Below are 12,607 nucleotides of genomic sequence, written 5' to 3'. Positions count from 1 at the left end.
GGCTTGAGTCATGATCTCAGGGTCCTGGGATCAAGCTCCGAGTCAGGCTCCCCGCTCATCCAGGAGTCTGCTTCTCCTTCTCCATCTGCATCTCAGTCTCAAATAAATAAAATTTTTAAAAATAAATAAATAAATAAATAAAAATATTTTGCCTCCTATTTCCCAAGCTTATGGTGAGGGTCACACGATATAACATCTGTGAAACTATAAAGCCCTATTCAAATTAAAATAATACATATATACATATACATACATAAATATATGGTTTGTGTATATGTGTATATGCTCAGCTACTTTCCAGTATTAATTGAATTTGACTGATATTTGATGATCTAATTCACAAGATACTCAACTATTCTAAGATATTCTAGAGTCAAAGATGAGTGAGTCATATCTCTAACTTCTAGGAATTCATAGTTAAGAGAGGACACAAATATTAAATAAATAATTATACAATAAAGGGATAAAAAGGAAATAGATGCATACACTAAATTCTCTTAGAGTCTGACGAAAAGGTACACTAATCCTACATGATGCCAAAGGGACAGATGTCAGAGAGGAGATAACAACTAGGCTTAAAGGAAGGGATTAAGTTGCTAGAATTTTATCCAGATACATGGAATTCACGATAGAACACAAAAATACCATAAGATCTGTGTTGTAACTGGCTCTGCCTTCAGCAGTTAAAATAGTACTTGACCTCTTTAGACCTCTCTTACCACAACTCTAAAATGAAAGGTTTAGGTAAGATAAATTTCTAAGTCTTTCCAGCTCTAAAATTATATGATTTTATAAGTCAAACTCTGGTCATTGTAGAGATACCAAGAAAGAGAAATCAAGAGAGGAGTAATAAAATAGTCACAACTATTTAAAAAGGAGTTTTTCCATTAACTACTTTTTCTTGGAATTTAAAATCCTGAGAATGATATTTATCTCTACCTTGAAGAAGCTGAGCACAGTAAAGACAGGAAATTGGAATGAAATCAACAAGCTGAGAACCAGACAATGCAAGTAGATACCAGGAAGTCAGGCCTTCAGTTCAGCAAAGATATTGCTTAGACCACTAAGGAAATAGGCAATAATGAGAAGTTATAATGTTTTTATTCCTATTTACTAAAAAACTTGGAATAAAATCACAACCATATATTATAATGTACTCTTCCCTAAAATGAGACAGTTGTTTAAAGTTTTGCCTTGTTAAACTACTTCTTAAAAAGTATTTGTATAAAAGGTCGGTTTAAAAATTATAAAGAAAAGGATCAAAAGCGGGCACCTGGGTGGCTCAGAGGATTAAGCCTCTGCCTTCAGTTTGGGTCATGGTCTCAGGGTCCTGGGATCAGGTCCTGTATTGGGCTCTCTGCTCAGCAGGGAGCTTGCTTCCTCCCTCTCTCTCTGCCTGCCTCTCCGCCTACTTGGGATCATCTCTCTCTGTGTGTCAAATAAATAAATAAAATCTTAAAAAAAAAAGGATCAAAAGCCTAAATATGCACAACTGAGTTTGTTTCAGGAATGGTACCAAAGGTAGATATTATCAAGTAATGTACTTCACCAAACATTTATTAAACTATATTTAAAAGTTCTAGTTGTTGTAAAGCATAGTCCCAGTACTGAAGGGGTTCACTGAGCTAATATCAAGACTATAAGGAAGAAAAAATAGTAACTCTTACCCATCAATCATATTTTCAGGTGGGTGTTTTTCATCACTTGATGTAGCTAAAATCACTTCAGTCCCCTCAGAGCTCAAACACAAATCAATTTTTCTCATCTTCAGGTGTTAATCTGCAAATAAAACAATAATAACAAAAGCAAATTCTTGATTCTTTGAACTTCATCTGAGAAAAGGGAAAGAGAAAGCCTGTTGCCTAGCACACAGCTTAACAACCAAGCTATTCAACAAGTGGGAGGGACTCTAACATGATTGTTCATAGAAGTAAACTTCTAACCTCCCCCAGGACTAATCTGTAAGATAATGATTATTTCCACTATTCTATTCCACAAAACAAGATACTGAGTACTTGGGGTGCCTGGGTGGCTCAGTGGGTTAAGCCTCTGTGTTTGGCTCAGGTCATGATCTCAGTGTGCCTGGGATCCAGCCCTGCATCCGGCTCTCCACTCAGTGGGGAGCCTTCTTCCCCCTCTCTCTGCCTACTTGTGATCTTTCTCTGTTGAATAAATGAATAAAAGCTTAAAAAAAAAAAGACACTGATTAACTGACATCATTATTCTAAAATTAAAAGTCCTCAATAATGATACAGAAACAGTTAAAGGATAATGTAACATGATTAGTGGATAAGTTTTTAAAAATTATTTATATCATTCTATTTCTTTTTTTTCTTAAGACTTTATTTATTTCACAGACAGAGATCACAGCAGGCAAAGAGAGAGGGGGAAGCAGGTTCCCTGCTGAGCGGAGCCGGATGCAGGGCTCGATCCCAGGACCCTGAAACCATGACCCGAGCCACAGGCTTTAACCCAGTGAGCCACCCAGATGCCCTTGTATCATTCTATTTCTGAAATTAAAAAAAATCTGGAACATAAAAACATGTTTTTATGACTTTTTTTTCTTTTTTAAAGTAGGCGCTACATCGAGGACAGAGCCCAACTCGGGGTTTGAACCCAGGACTCAAGAGTCAGAGGCTCAACCAACTGAGCTGCCCAGGCATACTACATGACTGTTTATCCATACATTTATCAACTTCAGTAGCAAATAATATTATCCACATGTTTAAAAATATCTTACCATCATTATTTTTGGAGCAGAATGTAAAATAAGAGAGAAGACAAATTTTGTTTATTTTTAAATTCTGTATTAGTCACATGGGTCATGGATTTAAAGACATTTCTATTGCATGGTAATATTTTGAGTTTAATAAAAATATCCTGAAAAGATAAGGACCTTGGTGGATTAGACAGAGAAGGCAAGAGAAGACTCTATCAGATCTAACTCACCTTCCTCCTTGATCTGGTGGTGACAGGGCACGGACAAATATATAGAGGCAAAGTGACTGTAAAAGCTGTATCTATAAAGAATTAATGGACAGAGAGAGTTTGGAAAAAGAAGGCTTCCAATACCCTTTATACCCCAGCCACGGCTAGTATTTTTAAAAATGAAACTATTTCAAATAAATAATCAACAAAGTACAGAGAATATCACATATGTTAAGCAACTATGTACTCACTCCCTAGATTTAATAAATGTTAACATTTTTGCCTATTTCCTTCCTTGTCCAGAGGTAATAGCTATTCTGAAGTTGAATAGTATCTCTCCTTGCTATATTTTATTGTACTTTTATCATATATGTACCCATAAACGACATGTACTGTCCTTTTAAAAGCTTGATGATTTCTTAGGGACCCTGGGCTGCTCAGTAGGTTAAAGCCTCTGCCTTTAGCTCAGGTCATGATCCCAGGGTCCTGGAATCGAGTCCCGCATCGGGCTCTCTGCTGAGTGGGGAGCCTCTTCCCCCTCTCTCTGTCTCTGCCTGCCTCTGCCTACTTGTGATCTCTGTCAAATAAATAAATAAAATCTTTAAAAATAAATAAATAAAAGATATTTCTCAGTATTTATATCCTTATACTACTTGCTTTTTTCATTCAATATTATGTTTTCAAGTTTTTTGCTTTTTTTTTTTTTTAAGATTTTATTTACTTATTTGACAGACACAGATTACAAGTAGGCAGAGAGGCAGGCAGAGAGAGAGAGGAGAGGAAGCGGGCTCTCTGCCAAGCAGAGAGCCCGATGTGGGGCTCGATCCCAGGACCCCGGAATCATGACCCGAGCCGAAGGCAGAGGCTTTAACCCACTGAGCCACCCAGGTGCCTGTTTTCAAGTTTTTATCATGTTGATACATGTAAATCTAATTTATTCACTTTAACTGCTGTCAGGTATTTCTCCATTTCTGTAATGATGAATATTAAGGTGTTTCCAATTTTTTGCTGTTATAAACAAATCTGAAATGTATATCTTTGTGTATATATCCTTACCATATGTGGGAGAAAGTCTTATGATAAGAGTACCTTTCTTATGTGGTGCTGTCTACTTATTGCAGGTGAACATTGATTTCAGATCATAGAAAACTAGCAGCTAAAGCAAAAAAGACAACCATATTTAATTAGGTGTGACTTCACTGCTTCTTAAGACAAGGCATCCTATAAGAGCTTAATAAAAATGTCATCAGGAGGGCTAAAAAAAAGAAAAAATATCTTTCTTTACAGAAGTAAAATTGCAGAAACTTAGAATCAGCATATCTTCAAGTCAGTAATTGATCAATTTGATCTTGAAATTTTAACAATTTACATTACCATCAGAGTTTCTGCTTCCTCGTATTTTCACCAACTTGGTATTATTAGAGGTTCTGGCTTTAGCCCATCTCATTGGTGTGAAATAATATCTCGATAAGGTTATAATTTGTATTTCCATGATTATTAGTGAGGTTGAATACTGTTTCATATGATTATGAGCCATTCAGACCTCTTTCTCTGTTATTTGCTTTTCTTCATCCTTTGTTCATTTTGCTACTGTGGTGTTTTCTAAAAATGTTGTCCATTTCTTTTTGATTTGTAGGAATTTTTAAAAATAAAACCTTCTGGATACAAATTCTTTGTTATATGTGTTGCAAATATCTTCTCCTTCTCTGTAGCTTGATTTTTCCTTTTAACTTTGGTTTTTTGTGTTTCTCCACCCCCGCACACTTTTTTAAAAATTATTACGGAACTATAACATACATAAAGAAGAGAACACAAATCAGAAGTATATAGAGCAATAACTTTTCATAAAGTTAACACACCCAGGTAATCACCAGCCAGGGTAAAGAAAGAGAATATTACCAGCATTTGAGAAGCCATCTGCACGCCCCCTTCCAATCATTTCCCTCTCTCCTTCCCAAAAGCAGCACAGTCCTTTTTCCAAACAGATTAATTTTGCCAGAAATGTATATATATAGAATCATACAGTTTGCACTCATTTGCATCTGGTTTCTTTCACTCATCATTATGTTTTTGAGACTTAGCCATATTGCTGTGTCACAGAGTTAAAGTGCAACTAAGTAAAGTCAAATTACTACCCAGCCCCAACCCATCACAACCCCTAATAAGATCAAAGAAACCATCCGCTAAGTGGAGCTTTGCAGGAAACTGGGTATATGAACTGAAAAGCAAAGAAAGATTTATGTGATCTTGGTTACTTAGATCTCAAAGCCCTGATGGAGGGAACTGATCTCTCTCTCAAATATCTGCAATCAGAAATAAACTGAAGTCCAATCCCTAGGAGGACTGAAGTGATCTGCCCCTTATCCTGGCTGTGAGGCAAAGAAAATGTTGTGTTCTCTCTGGGAAAAAGACATTACCTACTTCAGTGTCTATTACTCTTTTTTTCTTTTTTTTTTAAACACAGAATGTATTATTTGTTTCAGGGGTACAGGCCTGTGATTCATCAGGCTTACGCAATTCACAGCAGTCACTATAGCACATACCCTCCCCAATGTCCATCACCAAGCTACCCCACCTCTCCCGCCCTTCTCCCTTCCAGTAACCCTCAGTTTGTTTCCTGAGATTGAGTCTCTTAATCTCCCTTTGTCTCCCTCTCTGGTTTGTCTTGTTTCATTTTTCCCTCCCTTCCCCTTTGATCCTCTGTCTTGGTTCTCAAACTCCTCGTATCAGTGAGATCATATGACAATGTCTTTTTCTGATTGACTTATTTCACTTAGCATAATAGCATCTAGCTCAATCCACATCGTTGTGAATGGCAAGATTTCATTTTTGATGGCTGCATAATATTCCAGTATCTATCATTCTTTTAAACACAACATTCAATGTACAAAATCACTTCAGCAGATCTATAGATGACCCAAGTACTGGAGTTAGCAAAGACAGCTACTATGAGTCTGTTACATAATTTAGTGAAAAGATGGACAAAATGGGAGAACAGAAAGGGAATTTTAGCAGCGAAATGGAAACTCTAAAAAAAAAAAAAAAATGAAAATTCCAGAACTGAAAAGTATAGTATCTCAAAAAAAGAATTCATTAGGGGCGCCTGGGTGGCTCAGTGGGTTAAAGCCCCTGCCTTCAGCTCAGGTCATGATCTCAGGGTCCTGGGATCGAGCCCCCCATCGGGCTCTCTGCTTGGCAGGGAGCCTGCTTCCTCCCTCTCTCTCTGTCTGCCTCTCTGCCTACTTGTGATCTGTCAAATAAATAAATAAAATCTTTAAAAAAAATTCATTAGATGGACTTAGCATTAGACTGGACTCAACATAATAATGGGTCACTGAACTTAAAACATAGGTCAACAGAAATGATCCAAAATGAAATATAGAGAAAAAAATGAAAGTAGCAGAACAGAGCATCAGATACCTGTGAAACACTATCAAACTATTTAGATATACATGTAACACATAAAAAGAAGAGAAAAAGAGTAGCTTAGGAGAAAATTTTCTAAAATCTATGAAGACATAAACCCAAGATTCAGAGTTCTTGAACCCTAAGTTGGATAAATGCCACAAAGAACACCCCACTTAGACACATCTTAGTCAACTGCTGAAAATTAAAGAAAATATTAAATAATATTAAAAATTAATCAAAACAAAAAACACATTACATCTAGGAGAACAAGAATAAAAATTGTCTTCTCATCAGAAACAATGGAGGCCAAAAGACAGTGGAATGACATCTTTCAAGTGCTAACACAAAATTTAGAATTCTATATCCAGCAAAAATATTCTTTGAAAATGAAAGCAAAATAAAGGCATTTTCAGGCAAACAAAAGCTTAAAGTATTTATCAGTAAACACATGCTACAAAAAATATTAAAGGAAGTTCTATAGGCTGAAGGGAAATGAATCCAGGTTGAATCCTGGGTATAAGGAAAGAAAGAGCACTAGTAATAGTACAGGTCTTGCTAACATAAAAGACTTTTAAAAATAGCAATGAATAGTAGGGATTTAACAGATGTAAAAATAATAAATACAATAATAGTACAAAAGTCAAAAGGAGGATAAATGAGACTGTACTTTTTGTATAGTCCTTTTATAAAGTTCTTATGTTGAACATTAAGTGATATAGTATTAATTTAAAGTAGATTAGGATGTTAAGGATACATGTTGTAATCCTAGGATTAGAATAAAGTCACCACTAAAAGCCATAAAACAAAAAGTTATAGGAAGGCCAACAGAAAAGAAAAAATGAAATATCATAAAAATACCTGATCAATCTGAAAGGCCAAAAGGGAGAAGAATAAAGAGAAACAGAAAATAAACAGCAAGAAGATACTTTAAAACACAAATGCATTATTCCATTAAACGTTAATAAACTAAACACTACTTAATCAACTGAATTTAAATAAAGCCAACAGATACCCTTTTCAAGAGACACACTGTAGGGTGCCTGGGTGGCTCTGTGGGTTAAGCCTCTGCCTTTGGCTCAGGTCATGATCTCAGTGTCCTGGGATCGAGTCCGGCATCGGGCTCTCTGCTCAGCGGAGAGCCTGCTTCCCCCTCTCTCTCTGCCTACTTGTGATTTTTCTATGTGTCAAATAAATAAAATCTTTTAAAAAAGAGACTCACTGTAAATATAACGACACACTGAATATAAAAGGATAGAATAATAAGTCTTAACATCTGATAAAGTAAACTCCTCTACTTAATTTTCAAAATTCTATGCTTTGTACCTTAATTATTAGAAAGATTTTTAAGCTCAGGAAAAAAATTTTGAAATGTTGATTGTAATTCAATTCCATTTATAAATTAATTTGAAGAGGATATCATGATAATGAGTCTTCAAATACATAGATCTTCATTTATTCATTTATCTTCTTCATATCTCCCCATTTATTTAAGACTTAAGTCCTGAAATTATTCTCTAGTTTTCCCCAAACATATTTTCATCTCTTTTTTAAGATTAATTATTAGATGTCTATGGTTTCTGTTGCTATTGTAAACAGGATATTTTTAAAAATAACATTATTTTTAAAAGTCTTATTCTTTACCACACAAGGAATATTTCTAACATTTCCCCATCAAATGTGATATTCACTGAAGATTTTGCTAGACACTGTTAACCAGGTTATAGAGATTTCCTTCTCTTTTTGTGCACTAAATTTTATTTTTCCACAAATAAACTGAATTTTATCAAATGTTCTTCTAACATTTACTAAGATGGTTATGTAGATTTTTGTACAGGTTGATAATATGATAAATTATATCAAGATATTCTATTGTTATAGTATCCCCAGTTCCTAGCATGAACTCTATCTACATGGCCAAGGTATATTATCATTTTCATCCATAGTTGGGTTCAGTTTGCTAATATTTTATTTAGAATTTTTACAAGCATACTTCTAAATGAGACTGGCTTATAATTTTCCTTTGTTATTCAGTCACTGTCTTTTTTTTTTTTTTAAGGTTTTATTTATTTACTTGAGAGAGAGGGAGGGTGTGGGGTGGAGTTGGATCAGAGGGAAAGAGACAAGCAGACTCTCATCTGAGCGCAGGGTCGATGGGGTAGGGCCTTGATCTCACAACCCTGAGATCATGACTTGAGCAGAAATCAAGAGTTGGACACACAATGGACAGAGCCACCAAGGCACTCCTGTATCTGGCTTTATAATCAAGATTGTACTCTTGTTGTATAATCAACATACATAAGTTAGAGAGCTTCCCCCTTTTCTAGTTGTTGGAGCAATTTGTATAAGACAGAGGTTATTTGATCCTGTAAGCCTGCTAAAATCTACTGGCAGGTAGATTCCTTTTACTATTTCAAATTCAACTGTTCTTTTCAGGCTTTCCCTATCACCTTAAGTCAATTTTTAAATATATATTTTGGGGGTGCCTGGGTGGCTCAGTTGGTTAAGTGTCTGCCTTTGGCTTGGGTCATGATCCCTGGGTTTGGGGATCGAGCCCCACGTTGGGCTCTTTGCTCGGTGGCAGCCTGCTTCTTCCTCTCCCTGCTGCTTCCCCTGCTTGTACCCTCTTTCAAATAAATAAATAAAATCTTTAAAAAAAAAAAAGAAATTTATATTTTGTAATAAATCCATTTCTTCTTAATTTTTATATTTATTGGCATAAGGTTCATTGTTATTATAATTTAAAAATCTAGTATGATAGTGTTAAAAGCCATGGAAAGATTAGTCAAGAAAAAAGGCATGCGTTCTAACATTTTCTATTTGTGCCTCTTTTCTTGGCTTTTTTTCTTGCATTTAATACTGTTGATACCAGAGAACTAGTGTTAGATGAACACTGTTAGCACATAGTTTGAAGTAAGATGGTAAATTCCTAGAAATACAGATTGATGAACTTGAATGTTAATTCTTAACAAAATTCTAAAATTATTAAAATATCATTATTAAAATGATAGCCCTGAAAATGTAAACAAGAGAGTAGTAGTACAATAGAAAGCAGGAGTAACATTAGTTCACAAAAGTTATGCCAAATCTATACATTTCTTTTTGCTTGTTTGAGTTAGTACCAATTAGGGACATGTTCTGACTATTTCAACAAAACTTCAAAGCTTCTCAAGATTCCATATGAACCAGATGGAGAAATGTATGTTGGGTGACAGGCAGTACTTTAAGTAAATATTTTTAACTCTTTGAATGGCTACCCTCAAAGAATGATGATTAATAGAACAAAATGAACTGTGGAAAACCTCTTGTCTGATGCCATTCAATATTTTTATTAATTAAAGATAGGAAAAGTATTCTTATCAATTTTGCAGATGACAAAAAGCTGGGATGTCAGCTAATATGTAGATGACAGAACTGCCACACAAAAAGAACTAAGCAGGCTAGAAAGATGGGATATGATGAATAATATATTTTAAAAGGGTAACAATAAAGGTCTGTACTCAGGCTTAAAACGTCAATAAAACAAGGATTGATTTTAATTGGGGTTGGCAAACTACTGCTTATGAGCTAAATCGAGCCTGCCACCTGTTTTTGTATGGCCCACGAGTAAAGAATGCTTTTTATTTAAAATGCTTTGGTGGGGGGGCGCCTGGGTGGCTCAGTGGGTTTAAAGCCTCTGCCTTCAGCTCGGGTCATGATCCCAGGGTCTTGGGATGGAGCAGCGCATCAGGCTCTCTGCTTGGCAGGGAGCCTGCTTCCTCCTCTCTCTTTCTCTGCCTGCCTCTCTGCCTACTTGTGATCTCTGTCAAATAAAATAAATAAAATCTTTAAAAAAAAAAATGCATTTTGGGGCGCCTGAGTGGCTCAGTCGTTAAGCGTCTGCTTTTGGCCCAGGTCATGATCCCAGAGTCCTGGGATCAAGTCCCGCATTGGTGTTCCTGCTCTGCAGGAAGCCTGCTTCTCCCTCTCTCACTCCCCCTGCTTGTGCTCCCTCTCTCACTGTGTCTCTGTCAAATAAATAAATCAATCTTTGGAAAAAAAAAAAAAAACTTTTTAAAATTATTTTGTGATATGTGACGGTTATATGAAATTACATGAAATCCATACTTCAGTATCCATGAATAGTTTTTTCTTTTAAAGATTTTATTTATTTATCTGAGAGAGCAAGTGTGGGAGAACACAAGCAAGGGAAGTGACAGAGGGAGAAGCAGACTCCCCACTGAGCAGAGAGCCCGATGTAGGGCCTAATGCAGGGCTCGATGTGTGCTAGATCCCAGGACCTGGAGAACAGGGCCTAAGACGAAGGCAGATGCTTACCCATCTGAGCCACCGAGGCACCCCTCCATGAACAGTCTTATTGGAACTTTGCCATGGTCATCCATTTATACATTGTTGATGGCTACTTTTGTGTTATAGTGACACAGGAGCTTTGAAAGAGACTATTAGGCTCATAAAGTCTAAAATATTTATTATCTGGCCTTTTACAGAAAAAGTAAAAAAGCTGACCTTTGATCTAGATGTGTAAAACATAAGGTTTTGTTCATTACAAAGTCACACTGTAAGGCAAGAGTGTACTGTATTTGCCCCAAAAGTAAAAGAATACAATCTTAGATTATAATAACAGAGTTAAGGAGGAACTACATGCATCAGAATTTTTAGATACTGGGGCACATGGTGGCTCAGTCAGTTAAGCATCTGCCTACGGCTCAGGTCATGATCTCAGTGCCCTGGGATCAAGCCCCATGCTCAGCAGGGAGTATACTTCTCCCTTTCCCTCTGTTGCTCCCCCTGCTTGTGCTCTCTCTCCCTCTCAAATAAATACATAAAATCTTTGGGGCACCTGGGTGGCTCAGTGGGTTAAGCCTCTGCCTTCGGCTTGGGTCATGGTCTCAGGATCCTGGGATCAGGCCCCACTTCGGGCTCCTTGCTCAGCAGGGAGCCTGCCTCCCTTTCTCCCTCCAACTCTCTCTCTGCTTACTTGTATTCTCTATGTCTCTGTCAAATAAATAAATAAAATCTTTTAAAAAAATACATAAAATCTTTAAAAAAAATTTTTTAGATACCAACTAAGGACCAGGCACTGTGCTTGCTAGTTATGCAAAGATGACTACAACCTAAGATTATAATGGTGACTAAAACTTGGTTCTTGCCTTCAAGATCAAAGAAAGATGGACAAACATATAACTAATATTATAATGCTATGTGCTAATAGTGTGATCTATATCTAGATACTACATCAGTTCTGGGTAGTATATATTAAGTAGGACATTGTCAGGTTTAATATTGTCAGAGGAAAACAAAAAGTTCATGACGATCTATAAGTTATCACATGGAGATAGTTGAAAGAATTGGCTGAAATATTTCAAAAGAGATCAGAGAGAAATGTAATTAATATCACAAATGTTCAAAATAGAAAAAAGGACTACAATTTTTCTTTTACAACTCCAAGTAGGAATTGAATTTGTTGAATTCAACAAACTTTAAGCAGGAAGACATCAAAGATAAAAGGACTTACTAGCAAAGTAAAAATTTTAAGTCTTTTCCATCCCTGAAAGTATCCAAGAAGAGTACATGATAATTTATGGAGGAAACTAAAGAAAGGATCCCTGCATTGGTTCTTTTAGACTGGATCAAGTTCTAGGAAAGACAGATTGAGAACAGATAATGAAGAATCTTAGAAGCCAAGTTGAAGACAATGGTTTCTATCCTGTGGTTTTCAAGAGGACTGGGGGTGATTTTGCCCCAGAAGAAAATCTGACAATTTTGAAAGACAGTTTGGCTGTTACAACTTGGAGGAGAGGTGTGTGATGCTACTGGCATTTAGTGGGCATTTCCGGAGGCTTCTAAATACCCCCATGCACAAGACAGGCCCCCACAACAAAAAATTATTTAGCCCAAAATGTGAATACAGAGGTGGAAAAACCCTAGGGTAATATATTTGGGGGTGCAACTGTGGGGGTTGGAGACTTAGGGAGAGAACTTGCTTTCAGTAAGTTATATTTTAGGGAAAAATATCAAGCACTGATGTCAAGTATAAGAATAAGGAAAAGATTATTTCAAAATGTTCCGTAAATTCCTTGCCTCACATTCCTAGCATCTAAATTGTTTGAGAGAAGTCAACATGTACTTTAACACAAAACTCATTTCCTATCTCCTATACCCATCAGTATCCTTCTTATTTCCTGTGTTGGGTGTTCATTATTTAATGGCAGAAGTTGAGTTCTCTTTAAGGTTCCTTGTTTATGGTTAAGAGAAAGGGTCAAACCAGCCCCAG

The 12,607-nt window shown here is 36.3% G+C and overlaps 1 protein-coding gene across 6 annotated transcripts in view; it reads right to left on the bottom strand.

The window, feature by feature from the left end:
• Nucleotides 1-12,607, bottom strand: part of HSPB11 (heat shock protein family B (small) member 11) — a 33,000-nt gene that overhangs the window by 18,808 nt on the left and 1,585 nt on the right. For 3 of the 6 annotated variants that reach the window (XM_032360930.1, XM_032360932.1, XM_032360931.1), the window contains exon 2: nt 1,668-1,779. In XM_032360930.1, coding sequence (XP_032216821.1) covers nt 1,668-1,765 — 98 coding nt within the window. In that variant the 5' untranslated portion in view covers nt 1,766-1,779. Of the gene's footprint in view, nt 1-1,667; nt 1,780-2,949; nt 3,021-12,607 lie in introns of all 6 variants that reach the window. The other 3 variants (XM_032360928.1, XM_032360929.1, XM_032360933.1) reach the window with 2 other exon arrangements.

This window comes from Mustela erminea, chromosome 10 (assembly GCF_009829155.1).
Source record: "Mustela erminea isolate mMusErm1 chromosome 10, mMusErm1.Pri, whole genome shotgun sequence".
NCBI classification, from domain to species: Eukaryota; Metazoa; Chordata; class Mammalia; order Carnivora; family Mustelidae; genus Mustela; species Mustela erminea.
The sequence above is the reverse complement of the archived record's forward strand: the minus strand, read 5'-3'. Positions and strand labels throughout refer to the sequence as shown.